This window comes from Salvelinus namaycush, chromosome 28 (assembly GCF_016432855.1).
Source record: "Salvelinus namaycush isolate Seneca chromosome 28, SaNama_1.0, whole genome shotgun sequence".
Taxonomy (NCBI): domain Eukaryota; kingdom Metazoa; phylum Chordata; class Actinopteri; order Salmoniformes; family Salmonidae; genus Salvelinus; species Salvelinus namaycush.
The window spans coordinates 31,026,732-31,041,509 of NC_052334.1; the positions used below are offsets into that span (position 1 = coordinate 31,026,732).

Consider the following 14,778-nt stretch of genomic DNA (forward strand, 5'->3'; position numbering starts at 1 on the left):
TACTGTATGCTACTGCCATGACTGGTAAAGAGACAGAGGAATTGAAAATTGATCTTGTCAGCCACTTGCCATTTAAAAAAACCTTTGTCCCTAATACACATACGCAAAGGTGTAAATGACCCCAGTCGTTGCTTTCAATTCTCACCTGGACCTTAATGTGGGAAAAAGATAGGGGAAATAAATATTGTAGGCTGTGAGATTGCATTAGAGATTGGAGACATGGACTTTTGTCCTCCAGGAAGGACAGAGTAAACAAACATATAGGGAATGTTCAAAGACTACATAACTACAACTTTGAAATAAGCATGGTAGCTATGTCCGTTTATTTGTCGGTTTATACAATGTCTCATAGAATCTAACCAACTTAAAACATGTTTGTGATATCAGAGTACGAGTAGTTCATATGGTTAGGTGCTCTTTGGTTTCCTAGGCTGTCTGGTAAGGGTGGCTTTGTATATTTTGGATGGTTTATAATAGACTCTATATCCTACACATTTTTTAACAAGTATTTGAGTGTTTCAAGTTTCTTCACACTATGTCATTCTTGGACTGGCTAATCAGATGACGCCTGGCAGGATGGAAGGATGCTGAGAGCTACAACACAATCTGTCCTGAGAGGAAGATTTCTGAATGGCAACGAAATGCTATCATCTTAAAGATATTTCTGATTAGTTTAGATAAGGACTAGGGCTATAACAAAGTGTATTGGGGCTCGTGGTGCTCTGTGATATAGTTTTGAGGCAGTTGTATCACCCAGAAGTCACTCAAGGCCTGTCCTGTCCTGAGAGGGTTCCTCTGTCATCACACTGAAATGGAACTGGCCCACGGTGCAAACAAGATCTCTTCGCATCTCTCCCAAAGCCCAGACAAATCTTGTCTGTGAGGTGGTTTGCTGTTGTGTTGTTTGTTTGCTTGTTTGGTCATACCCATGGACACCTGGCATGGAGAAGGAAATGAGAAGAAGACGATAAGTGCAGTGAATCTCTTGTGCAAAGCTGGTCTAGTACAAATACAAGCAGACATGAGGACGTCGCGAAGACAGACGTCCATCTCCATGATCCTTTGTTACATGAAAAAAATGAATGGATTTTTGTCACGTGAAATGCTTACTTGCAATCCCTCCTCAACAATGCAGTAATACTAAGTCATATAAAAGAAATACACGCAAGAAAATAAAAAGGTAATCACAAATGTGCTTGTGTAAGTGCATAGACACAAAGGGTATGTGAAGAGGGTCAATTGTAATATCTGCTGTGTAGAAAAAAATATACATTTCAGTCATTTAATGTGTCATGAAACATACATATATTCACAATATATCACAATATATATTGTGTGCAATATAAGCTATCCTCACAGAGGCATATTCATTTTCTTTTGCTAAAGATGAAAGACATAATGAAGGACATTATAACCAGTGGTGTAGGAGCTAGAAACAGAGCTGCCATGTCTATCAGTGCCATCTTATTAAAGTAATTCAGTAAAATGTACTTTGAGTACTTAAGTAGTTTTTGGGGTTGATATCTGCACTTCTTTACTATTTATATTTTTGACAACTTATACTCCACTACATTCCTACAGAAAATATGTACTTTTTACTCATACATTTTCCCTGACACTCAAAAGTTCAGGCAGGACAGCAATATGATTCTATTCACACAGCTATTAATATAACAGATTGTCAACCCTTCTGCCTCTGATTTGGCAGACTCACTAAACACAAATACGGCACTTGGAAATTATGTCTGAGTGTTGGAAAATTGTGCAATCTGGTTTGCTTGATATAAGGAATTTGATGAATAGAATTTACTTTAAACTTTTAATACATCACTGTACTTAAGTGCATTTAAAACCAGATACTTTTAGATTTTTACTCAGGTAGTATTTTACTAGGTGATTTTCATTTTTACACGAGTAATTCTCTGTTGAGCTAATTATCTTTACTTTTACAATTGAGTACTTTTTCCACCACCTCAGTTTGAGAGACATCGCAATCTTTATTGAAATTATATCTATTACATACAGTATTTTGTTAGAGCAATGCGTTGTTGGGAGTGTTTCACCGTACAGAATCCCGATTGAACATGTGCTTCTCTGGGGCTACAGGCCCCTGACCTGACTATCCTCTTGTATAGAGCGACACCTGGTGACAAGGCAATGATGGGGTTTAATGATGTTGTTCAGTGTCCAGAGGAGGGAGCCATTATGCATTATATAAGAAATTGATCACTTGAAAAAAGGCTTACTCAATTCATGACCATCTCACGACCACTGGGGGCTACATATGGAGTTTATTACCTGAATTTATACAATATATACATACAAACCTGCCTGTATCTGGGCTCTCGCAAATCTTTTAAATCATTTTGATGGACTGCCAAGCCTTAGGCCTATATCATGAGTAACACTGGAATGGGTGTAAACCTTGGCTGGAGACTAGAGAGTGAGCCCAGTTGGTTTAAATACAAAGTCATTGTATGGACCATTCCTGACATATGGGTAGGCATATTATAGGATACTTCATTTTGGTAAGAAATAACTTACAGTATTTGTCTGCAGTACAGAGTGATATTGAGAACTTTCGATGCTACTTCGTTCTCTTTATCCAGCAATGTTGTTTCAAGTGTGTTGCCATGATCTTTTTCTTTCCCTTCAAATAGTCGTGTGATTGATGATGTTTCTCATTGCAACCAATACAATCTATGGGAGAATCTCAATTGGTTTTGCTCAACTCCTATCGCCTCTCTTCCGTCTTCTCCTTGCCTGCTTTAGAAAAAGGTCAAAGGTAATCTAGGACCGGAGGCGAGGAGAGGAAACGGGAAACAAATGCACTCCGTATGAAATTAGACTCTCCGGGCGCGTTCCTCTGCCCAGGCGTTGCTGACCCATGCAAGATCTTACAACGCTTGGATAGGTATTTTACGTATCAGCTAACCACATGATGGTCGTGTTCCCATGCTCAGAAGTTGCATGCATCTACTAATGGTTGTGTTGTACATAATCGACTGTCGGGAACCAGATTGCTCTAACATATGATGTTGTTAGCTGATACTGATACAGACTTTTGCCTAATTGAGAATCTCCTTACCAACTGGGCACACACTGGTTGAATCAACGTTTTTTCCACATCATTTCAATAGAATGACGTTGAACCAACGTGGAATAGACATTGAATTGACGTCTGTGGCAATGAGTATCTTTTTCAAATTTGACTTAGGGAGAATCCCAATTGGTTTTGTTCACCTCTTCTCTGTCCTCTCTTCGACACTTTGAAAAAGGTCAAAGGTAATCGAGGAGCCAAGGAGAGGAAACATGGAAACAAATGCGCTTATATGAAATGACTCTCCTTCTCCACTTGCACGTCATCAGGCAAATTACCTTTACAGGGGTGGAATCCCAAAATAATTTGTAAAGTTATAAACACTAATTAAACTAGTTGTGCAAGATAAAATAATAAATAGCGTATCATTTTTAAATATGTGCATGCATTTCTCCTCTGAGAAAACAACAGCCGATTCAAAGGAGATGTGGTGGATTTCAAAACGATTCTGAGATAGGGAGCCGAGAGGATACTCTTGTGCTTATTCGGTGCGAGGAGGCTATCGAGGAGAGGACACTCCTTTGTTCACCTACTAATGAATTTACACTCTCCTTGACCACTCGACTACTTATCGGTATACAGATTACTGAGGAGAGGAGGACGGAGGAATTGATGAGAGGACAGAATTTTGCCCAATTGGGATTCTCCATTAGTGTACGTCATTTTGGTCAGGTGATGGAGGCTGGAGCGAAAAAATGTAGCAATGAAATGCATTCATTTTGGAGGAATATTTGAACAACACACTGAGATTTGAGATTGCATTAGAATAAAGTCCTCTATTTATTCCCATGGTGCATTTGTAAATTCACTCAGGCAATTTGCCACCTTTCCCTGTTCATTTTAGGCAACATCCCTTCCTGTCAAGTATGCTGAACTCTATTATCTCTTCCCATCAAGTAGGCTGAACTCTATTATCTCTTCCTGTTAGGTATGCTGAACTCTATTATCTCTTCCTGTCAGGTATGCTGAACTCTACTATCTCTTCCCATCAAGTATGCTGAACTCTATTATCTTTTCCTGTCAGATATGCTGAACTCTATTATCTCTTCCCATCAAGTAGGCTGAACTCTATTATCTCTTCCCGTCAAGTAGGCTGAACTCTATTGTCTCTTCCTGTCAGGTATGCTGAACTCTATTATCTCTTCCCGTCAAGTAGGCTGAACTCTATTATCTCTTCCCGTCAAGTAGGCTGAACTCTATTGTCTCTTCCCGTCAAGTAGGCTGAACTCTATTGTCTCTTCCCGTCAAGTAGGCTGAACTCTATTATCTCTTCCCGTCAAGTAGGCTGAACTCTATTGTCTCTTCCTGTCAAATCAAATCAAAATCAAATCAAATGTATTTATATAGCCCTTCTTACATCAGCTGATATCTCAAAGTGCTGTACAGAAACCCAGCCTAAAACCCCAAACAGCAAGCAATGCAGGTGTAGAAGCACGGTGGCTAGGAAAAACTCCCTAGAAAGGCCAAAACCTAGGAAGAAACCTAGAGAGGAACCAAGCTATGAGGGGTGGCCAGTCCTCTTCTGGCTGTGCAGGGTGGAGATTATAACAGAACATGGCCAAGATGTTCAAATGTTCATAAATAACCAGCATGGTCAAATAATAATAATCACAGTAGTTGTCGAGGGTGCAACAGGTCAGCACCTCAGGAGTAAATGTCAGTTGGCTTTTCATAGCCGATCATTGAGAGTATCTCTACCGCTCCTGCTGTCTCTAGAGAGTTGAAAACAGCAGATCTGGGACAGGTAGAATGTCCGGTGAACAGGTCAGAGTTCCATAGCCGCAGGCAGAACAGTTGAAACTGGAGCAGCAGCACGGCCAGGTGGACTGGGGACAGCAAGGAGTCATCATGCCAGGTAGTCCTGAGGCATGGTCCTAGGGCTCAAGTCCCCCGAGAGAGAGAAAGAAAGAAAGAGAGAAAGAGATAATTAGAGAGAGCATACTTAAATTCACACAGGACACTGGAGAAATACTCCAGATATAACAGACTGACCCTAACCCCCCGACACATAAACTACTGCAGCATAAATACTGGATGCTGAGACAGGAGAGGTCAGGAAACACTGTGGCCCCATCCGATGATACCCCGGACAGGGCCAAACAGGCAGGATATAACCCCACCCACTTTGCCAAAGCACAGCCCCCACACCACTAGAGGGATATCTTCAACCACCAACTTACCATCCTGAGACAAGGCCGAGTATAGCCCACAAAGATCTCCAAAATGGTTGACTTGACTGTATTACACATCACGATCAAAATCTAAGCACTGTACCCTAAGTTTGTTATAGGGGGCAGATGTGATAATCATGGGTGAATCATGGGGCGCCAACCCAGACAGGAAGACCACGTCAGTGACTCAACCCACTCAAGTGACGCACCCCTCCTAGGGACGGCATGGAAGAGCACCAGTAAGCCATGTACAACTCAATCAAAATGTATTCTCTTAACAGTCAAAGAAAATAAGTTCTCCTGTTTTGACCCCATAGGAAAAAGTTCAGAGCGTATAGCCGTGGGTTTCTCTGCTGATGTGTACCTCTAGGCTACCTTTGGAGAGTTGTGTGGTACATGGTTCCCAATGTCTAATAAAATCTGTTAGCATTGTTGTGTCAGGGTGAACAGGGTCAGTGAGCCTCATGTTGCTGCCCACATCTTGAAGCGATTTCAGTGGAGCTGATAGTCAAGAGCTTTATCAAAGAGCTTGTCAGCCTGAGGAGAGGAGGGGGAGGCTCACCAGTAGCAATTAGATGATTGAGTTACAGTGAGCCTGTTATGATTGCAAACTCCGCCAATTATCATTTTGGAGCCTTCAGAGACATTTGAGACCTCAAGGCACTTGGTAAACTATGGCTGGCTGGGTATTTTAACTTCCTGGTAAAGTGACTACTCTCAGAAGATCTACATTGTGCCTATTGAGGCCTATTGTAGCCTCTCCCCCTCATCTCCTTACTCCCCTGTGGTAGGCACTACACAGGCTGCTTCTCCAAATGCTCTGTGGTTCAACAATTACATCCATGCTGAAAATGGGATTTGACATGTGGTGCCATTATAATGGAGTAGTTAAGTCCTCCCTCCCTCCCTCACACACACACACACACACACACACACACACACACACACACACACACACACACACACACACACACACACACACACACACACACACACACACACACACACACACACACATATTCTGTTCTATTCTACTGCATTATATTCTGTTTTATTCTACTGTATTCTATTCTAACCCCATGTTTACTTTAACTTGGGACTCAAATGATTGTGACATTTCATCTAACCATGCATTACACTACAGCATTGTTAAATATTCGATTCTGATTGGCTTGAAGTGCATTCTACATTTGGGTATGCTTTAATATATCAGTGTGACAGATTCACTTTACCGACCGTGTCTCAGGTAAACCTACAGTCTTGTGCTTTTATCTGCTCAACGACCGCAGAGTGAAGGAAAAGCAGCCAACAAGTGCTCAGCATATGTGGGAACTCCTTCAAGACTGTTGGAAAAGCATTCCTCATGAAGCTGGTTGAGAGAATGCCAAGCGTGTGTAAAGCTGTCATCAAGGCAAAGGGTGGCTACTTTGAAGAATCTCAAATATGAAATATATTTAGATTTGTTTAATACTTTTTGTGGTTACTACATGATTCAATATGTGTTATTTCATAGTTTTGATGTCTTCACTATTATTCTATAATGTAGAAAATGGTAAAAATAAAGAAAACCCCTTGAATGAGTAGGTGTGGCCAAACTTTCGACTGGTACTATATATATAAAACACAGAAAAATCACGTTTTTGTCGACACTGGGCCTTTAACATAGCATATGGCTGAAGTAACAGTAATGCTAATTATTTTTCTTTTGTCCCACAGGCCATTTGACCAGAGTGGATTCCTTTGAATCCGTAAGAAGATTTTTCAGCATGTTTGATGCATATACATATTTGTTGAGAAATAAAACATAAATGTAACAAATATAGCATCATTTTCTGAGCTACGTATGCTACATCTCTTGGCAATTTGTTAACACTTTACTGGTCAAACACATTAGCAGTTATCAGGTACAATTGATTTCTTAAAGACATTTATATAAACTGTCCTCCTACTGTAAAGCATGGATTTACAAAATGAGTTAAACCTTTAAACAAAGAACATATCAGCCATTAGTCTCTAGCTACATGAACATGAGCTACACCTTTAAACTGGAACTGAGCTACACCTTTAAACTGAGCGACACCTTTAAAATGCAACTGAGCTACACCTTTAAACTGAGCGACACCTTTAAACTGGAACTGAGCTACACATTTAAACTGAGCTACACCTTTAAACTGAGCGACACTTAAAATGCAACTGAGCTACACCTTTAAACTGAGCGACACCTTTAAACTGGAACTGAGCTACACATTTAAACTGAGCTACACCTTTAAACTGAGCGACACTTAAAATGCAACTGAGCTACACCTTTAAACTGAGCGACACCTTTAAAATGCAACTGAGCTACACCTTTAAACTGAGCGACACCTTTAAAATGGAACTGAGCTGCACCTTTAAACTGAGCGACACCTTTAAAATGCAACTGATATGCACTCTTTTGGAAGGTGAGGTTGATGATGGGTCTTCTTGGGTGTGTGATGCTAGCAAGGCTGCATATCTGGACCCTGCTTGCAAAAGTTTGCTATAGCTTATGGCAGTTGAGGTAAAAATGATTAAATCATGCTGTAAAGTCAAACTGAGAATTTGGATTTGAGTGTTAGACAAATCTAGTTTTATGACACACAGAAACTGAGACTCAATAGGCATGTAAAAGAAGTAGAGTTTTTTATTAAATTTGTATGTACTAAAATATACAAAAACACTGACACCTGCCAATCCAGCGGCAACACAGACAGGAACAGGAGAATGGGAAAAGATGCACCTACATTCTGCCCAAATAACGCTGTTAGGGCCTGAACCAGGATCTATGCTCCCAGTTAAAAGCCCATTCCAACGCCATAGGCTTTAAGCTACATGTTTGTCTAGGAACTGTTTGAAATGGACACAGGCATTGAAATGTAGTTAATGGTCATCATAACTGAATGTTAGGTGAAACATCCTTTCATACTTAACATACTTAAAAGCAGTACAGGAATGTTAGAGACACGAACAGCCCAGTGCACTTTAAATATTCCAGAAGTAAGGGTGTTTTAACTGTGATATTCAAAATCAACTCCATGAAAAAGTAAAGAAATTAAACAATCTCGAACATTTTGTAGAAAAACACAGTACAAATATGTTTTGTATAGGCTATTCTTTCCATACACTGTCAGACACTCACCAAAGAGTAAAATGTGTTTCTCGTTTCTCAATTTGCTTCACAAATTCAAATGAAAAAAATAGAGCAATGGTGTATACCTTGAACCCATGCTTGGTATAAGCCTTCTTGTACCAAGCATGTATACCTTGAACCCATGCTTGGTCCCATGATGAGCTCCTGTATTGAGATCATTGTTGTTAGTACAACCAAGCCTCTTTCACATACAGTTGAAGTAGGAAGTTTATATACACCTGAGCCAAATACATTTAAACTCAGTTTTTCACAATTCCTGACATTTAATCCAAGTAAAAATTCCCTGTTTTAGGTCAATTAGGATCACCACTTTATTTTAAGAATGTGAAATGTCAGAATAATAGTCCAGAGAACTATTTATTTCAGCTTTTATTTATTTCATCACATTCCCAGTGGGTCAGAAGTTTACATACACTCAATTAGTATTTGGTAGCATTGCCTTTAAATTGTTTAACGAGGGTAAAACGTTTTGGGTAGCTTTCCTCAAGCTTCCCACAATAAGTTGGGTGAATTCTGACCCATTCCTCCTGACAGAGCTGGTGTAACTGAGTCAGGTTTGTAGGCCTCCTTGCTCGCACACACTTTTTCAGTTCTGCCCACAATTTTTCGATGGGATTGAGGTCAGGGCTTTGTGATGGCCACTCCAATACCTTGACTTTGTTGTCCATAAGCCAATTTCCCACAACTTTGGAAGTATGCTTGGGGTCATTGTCCATATGGAAGACCCATTTGCGACCAAGCTTTAACTTCCTGACTGATGTCTTAAGATGTTGCTTCAATATATCCACATAATTTTCCTCCCTCATGATGCCATCTATTTTGAAGTGCACCAGTACCTCCTGCAGCAAAGCACCCCCACAACATGATGCTGCCACCCCTGTGCTTCATGGTTGGGATGGTGTTCTTCGGCTTGCAAGCCTCCCCCTTTTTCCTCCAAACATAACGATGGTCATTATGGCCAAACAGTTTTGTTTCATCAGACTAGAGGACATTTCTCCAAAAAGTACGATCTTTGTCCCCATGTGCAGTTGCAAACCGTAGTCTGGCTTTTTTATGGCGGTTTAGGAGCAGTGGCTTCTTCCTTGCTGAGTGGCCTTTAAGGTTATGTCGATATAGGACTCGTTTTACTGTGGATATAGATACTTTTGTACCTGTTCCCTCCAGCATCTTCACAAGGTCCTTTGCTGTTGTTCTGGGACTGATTTGTACTTTTCACACCAAAGTATCTCTAGGAGACAGAACGCGTCTCCTTCCTGAGTGGTATGACGGCTGCGTGGTCCCATGGTGTTTATACAATTTTCTTCTGAGGTCTTGGCTGATTTCTTTTGATTTTCCCATGATGTCAAGCAAAGAAGCACTGAGTTTGAAGGTAGGCCTTGAAATACATCCACAGGTACACCTCCAATTGACACAAATTATGTCAATTAGCCTATCAGAAGCTTCTAAAGCCATGACATAATTTTCTGGAATTTTCCAAGCTGTTTAAAGGCACAGTCAACTTAGTGTATGTAAACTTCTGACCCACTGGGATTGTGATACAGTGAATTATAAGTGAAATAATCTGTCTGTAAACAATTGTTGGAAAAATTACTTGTGTCATGCACAAAGTAGATGTCCTAACCGACTTGCCAAAACTATAGTTTGTTAACAAGAAATTTGTGGAGTGGTTGAAAAACGAGTTTTAAAGACTCCAACCTAAGTGTATGTAAACTTCTGACTTCAACTGTAGATAGCTACTGTAATACCTTGAGGGGTAGTGGCCCCATCACCAGGTTTGGCTCGAACCCTGCTTGGAATGTACAATAGTCAAGCCACTTTCTAGACAACGAAGTAGAGTGAACCACAATGATAAGACAGCCATTAGAAAAACAGATGAGTTATTGGTCATGTGAAGACAGGGAAATTGAAGATGAATAATATCAATTAGCTGGATTCAGTCTTTGGTCCCTGCGCCTTTTGATTTACTTGCTCACTGTTTATGACAGGTGCTCTACTAAAGGCTTTGTATTGCAGCCATTTTCACAATCTCTATGCTACTCACCTAGGCATTACTGTATCAAGCTCTTAGCACAAACTTTAAGTTATGTGTCAGTCAACACTTTCTGTCATTTTCTCTAGGGAAACTGATGTAGCAGCTTTAACTTTTCAACTTCAAATTGTTAGGCTTGATGGTAGTATAGTGCAAAAATCTACCTCCCATTAGTAAAGTACAACATCTACATACAAATGAGAGTTCCAGTTTCATACCATCAAAGGACATGGTTTCAAAACTGTCTTGGAATAAGCACAAAGTTGTGTTTGCAAATACCTACGCATTCCAATCTTTCTGTGGATACAAATCCCTTGTGATAAGTGCCCTTTAAGCTCACTACTCTGTAAGCCCTTCACAGGTAGAATGGCATACCATTACTCACTCCTAATGTTGAGGAAATGATATCCCTTCAACTTTAATTGTCCTTTGGTTTGTAATAATGATGTATTTCCCAAAAGGACCAATGAAGTTGAGCTGGAATGATTCTACAAGATAAGAAAAAAAAAGAAAAAAAGAAAAGAAATGTCTTTCTCCCAAAGTTTTTGGTTCCACTGCGGTGTCCTAAAGAAACAGGGGCCTCCACAGAGCCACCTGTCTGCTCCCTGTGGCAGTATGTCTAACCACAGAGTCTTGGGTCAGAATCCTCTGTCACACAGTCCCTGCACAGGGGTGTCTGACCCTTTCCCAACCAGTTTTAGAGGGAATGCTTCCAAAGGTCAACAACCTGCAGAGGTTCCTGACGTTTTCCTCTTGGCCACACCTGTAACCTGTAACATGGCTTCTTGGCCACTAGGGGCCCTCCTCCATATCGTCCAGGTTGGGCGCCATAATGAAGTGTTTAGGGTGGACCAGGCTATGCTCGTCTGCATGCTCCTCCCAGCGCACATCGTCACTCTCGTGGGTGATGTAACGCTCGCCACACCGTGTTTCAAACTCCCTGAGGTCCAGCCACGTCTGGTAGTCCTGAGAGAGAGAGAGAGAGAGAGAGAGAGAGAGAGAGAGAGAGAGAGAGAGAGAGAGAGAGAGAGAGAGAGAGAGAGAGAGAGAGAGAGGGGGAGAGGGAGTGAGGTAGGGAGAGGGAGGGGGGGAGAGGGAGAGGGAGGGGGGAGAGGGAGAGGGGGGAGAGGGAGAGGGGGAGAGGGAAGCAGGAGTTACAGCAGGGATCCAATACAATGTCTGCCTTGTTCTAGGTCACATCATGAAACGTGTGTGAATGTTTTGTTAGATGTGCCTGTGCACTGCTTACAGTATAATTAAGCTATTATAATACCTGTAGCCAAGGATGGCTGAGGGACTTGTCCACACTGTACCGCTTCCTCATCTTCACTTGTAGGAGGTTGTTAATGAGATCTGTAGCTGTGAGAGGAATAGAGACTTCATATTCGTCTCAAAGTGAGAGGTTGACATGAAACATCAGTGCTGTCTTTCTACCCACACGTCTGGATCTACCAGCGTGGGTTTCAGACCCTGCGGCTCTTTGACTTTTCTGTTGTGTGTGGTTTACATGAATCACTGACAACTCTCCCGAGCTGCCCCAAATAAATATCCCCCACATACACCTACACTAGTGTATATGAAAAACCATAGTGCAACCTGGTATACAAGCGATAACTAAGACAAAATAACTTCCAGTTGCTTCAAATGACTGCTTGTTGTATCACACCATTGGTCTACTTCTTTAGCTGTATGACTGGACTCATTAGTTACGTTACACACTTTACAGAGATGTTTGTCCTCAATTGTCTTCCTTAGCATTCATGCATTTGAATATTATTCAACCGGGTCTTTCTTCCTACCGTCTGCAGAGATCTCCTTCCATGGCTGGGGTGGGTACATGAAGGCAGCGTTCTGGATCTGGTCGTTAATGTCCTCGTCCTCGTTGAAGGGGAATGTCCCGCTGAGGCTGACGTAAACGATGACCCCCACTGACCACATGTCCAAGGAGCGGTTGTATCCCTTACTACGCAGCACCTCTGGGGCCAGGTAGGCCGGAGTACCCACCACCGAACGCCTGAACGACTTCTCACCGATGATACGGGCAAAGCCAAAGTCACACAGTTTAACCTGCCAGGACACACAACACACAGCAGAATGCTACATTGTCTCCCCCATACACATGCAAGCAATATTTTGCTAGAAAGATAGCAAACTTGTCTGACAGGTGAGATGTTGCATGGTGGTTACCTGAGGGAAGGGTTCTGCTGAGGCCAGCAGCACGTTCTCGGGCTTCAGGTCACAGTGGACGATGTTCTTGAAATGCAGATGTCTCAAAGCCACCAGGATCTGTTCCAGAAAACAGCCCAACCCCCATGAGTTAGCGAGACCACATAATACCACATAATGATCTCCTCATATAACAGTATGGACTCCCTCACAAAATATAATGTAATGGATAATGAGAGCTGCATAAGTATTTTAGTAGTTCACTAAGCTATTTCTAGGATGGTCACTTTCTTAGTTTCCATATGGACACATGACCTCATCACTGTCTCCTCTCTGCTGTAGTGGAATCATCAACTGTAGCTGCTAGTGCTGCATGCACCTCCATGCTGCTGCCCGCCTCCTGACTTTGACAAAGTCCTGTTTAAACCACATCAGAGCCGGACCTGCTGCTGTTCATTTTCATGTGCAGCTCCATGCCTAATGAACCCGCTCCTGTTTGGCCCCGGGGCCCCTCTCTCCTAATCAGCCCACAGACCAGGCAGCAGGGCAGAACAGCGCACCACTACGGCACCGCAGGCTGTAATCCAGCAGGAGGGACACGGCCATGATGCCATCCAGACCAGCTTGTCCCGTAAACAATCCCCCCGTATCCATACACCACAAGAACAAACAGGCCCAGGGCTGAGTCTATTACTGCTTATATAGACTACCACACCACGAGAGAGAGAGAGAGGGGGGAGGGGGGGAGGGAGAGAAAGTGGGGGAAAGATGAGGAAGGACAGAGAAATAGAGGGGACGGAAGTTAGAGAGAAGTAGGAAGACAGACCTGTGTGACCAGGAACTTGGTGATGCGTTCTGGGAGCTTGCTCTTCTCACTGGACAGGATCATCTCCAGCATGTCTCCATGGAGCTTCTCCATGACAACAAACACCCTCTCAGGCGTCTCGAACATACACTCCAGGTTGACGATGCCAGGATGGTGAAGGTTCTAAACGAGGGAACAAACCTTTAGCTTCAACACTCCATACTGTACCACGTTACAGTTTCACTGTTTGAAACTCAGCAAGAATGACTACTGTATACATCTGACTGGTACAGCATGAGGGTCTACGTGTTACCTGGAGAATGGCCACTTCGTTCCTCAGTTGGCTCTCCTGCTTGGTAGGAAACCTCATCTTGTCAATCACCTTGATTGCCACATCTCTTCCAGTCTTTCTGTGTTTCCCTGCCAACAGAAATAAATAATGAGTCAACATGTACTTATATTGTATACTGTATAGTATCATAAAGATAGATGTGAGTACCTGGCATAAAGTGGGTGTGTGTTTTGGTTTGGGTTGAGAGAATACATTGTTTAGTTGCAATACATCAAAAACATGGATATCCAGGCACACACCTCCATACACAATCCCAAACTGTCCAGATCCTAGCACCTCATCAGAGAAGATCTGGTATACAGAGCTGATATCCTACAGAGAGGGAAACACTTCTGTATTACTGCAGTTTATTATCTTAAAGGGTATTACTAGTGCTAATATACATTAATAAACTGTGGATGTATACTGCTATATCATTGTTGGATAGATGCTGTTGTATTGGTATGGTCATTGATATGACAAATGGGTCACTTTCACTCAATGCACAGTACGTATGAAAATCCCCCTTTCCCATAAGTGTATGAGTGACTTCCTTAATTTGTTTTAAATATAGATTTTTTACAATGGACATGCAATGTTTAATGGTCCATGAAGAATACAGAAGTATCAGATTTTTTTTTTACGACTGCACACACACACGTGCACACACACGTGCACACACACACACACGTGCACACACACACGTGCACACACACACGTGCACACACACACACACACACACACACACACACACACACACACACACACACACACACACACACACACACACACACACACACACACACACACACACACACACACATATACAGCTGAGAAATTGAGCAAGATTGAACACACACAAACACAACTGAGAAATTGAGCAAGATTATCTGAAAAAGTGACCACACTCACCACATTCTCCTGTATCTGGCAGTTGGACACAGATATGCTGATAGACACCTCTTGTTCTAGAGGGGAAAAGCAATGCAGTGTTAACTTTAAACAAC

At 42.0% G+C, this 14,778-nt stretch overlaps 1 protein-coding gene across 1 annotated transcript in view; it reads right to left on the bottom strand.

Moving 5' to 3' along the window:
• Positions 1–10,107: 10,107 nt before the first annotated feature.
• LOC120023572 (serine/threonine-protein kinase D3-like) overlaps positions 10,108–14,778 on the bottom strand; it is a 72,755-nt gene continuing 68,084 nt past the window's right edge. Inside the window, exons 10-17 of the mRNA XM_038967609.1 lie at positions 14,684–14,739; positions 14,032–14,104; positions 13,754–13,860; positions 13,462–13,623; positions 12,657–12,755; positions 12,269–12,536; positions 11,743–11,828; positions 10,108–11,435 (exon numbers count right to left, since the gene is read on the bottom strand). Coding sequence (XP_038823537.1) covers positions 11,262–11,435; positions 11,743–11,828; positions 12,269–12,536; positions 12,657–12,755; positions 13,462–13,623; positions 13,754–13,860; positions 14,032–14,104; positions 14,684–14,739 — 1,025 coding nt within the window. The 3' untranslated portion in view covers positions 10,108–11,261. The remainder of the gene's footprint in view (positions 11,436–11,742; positions 11,829–12,268; positions 12,537–12,656; positions 12,756–13,461; positions 13,624–13,753; positions 13,861–14,031; positions 14,105–14,683; positions 14,740–14,778) is intronic.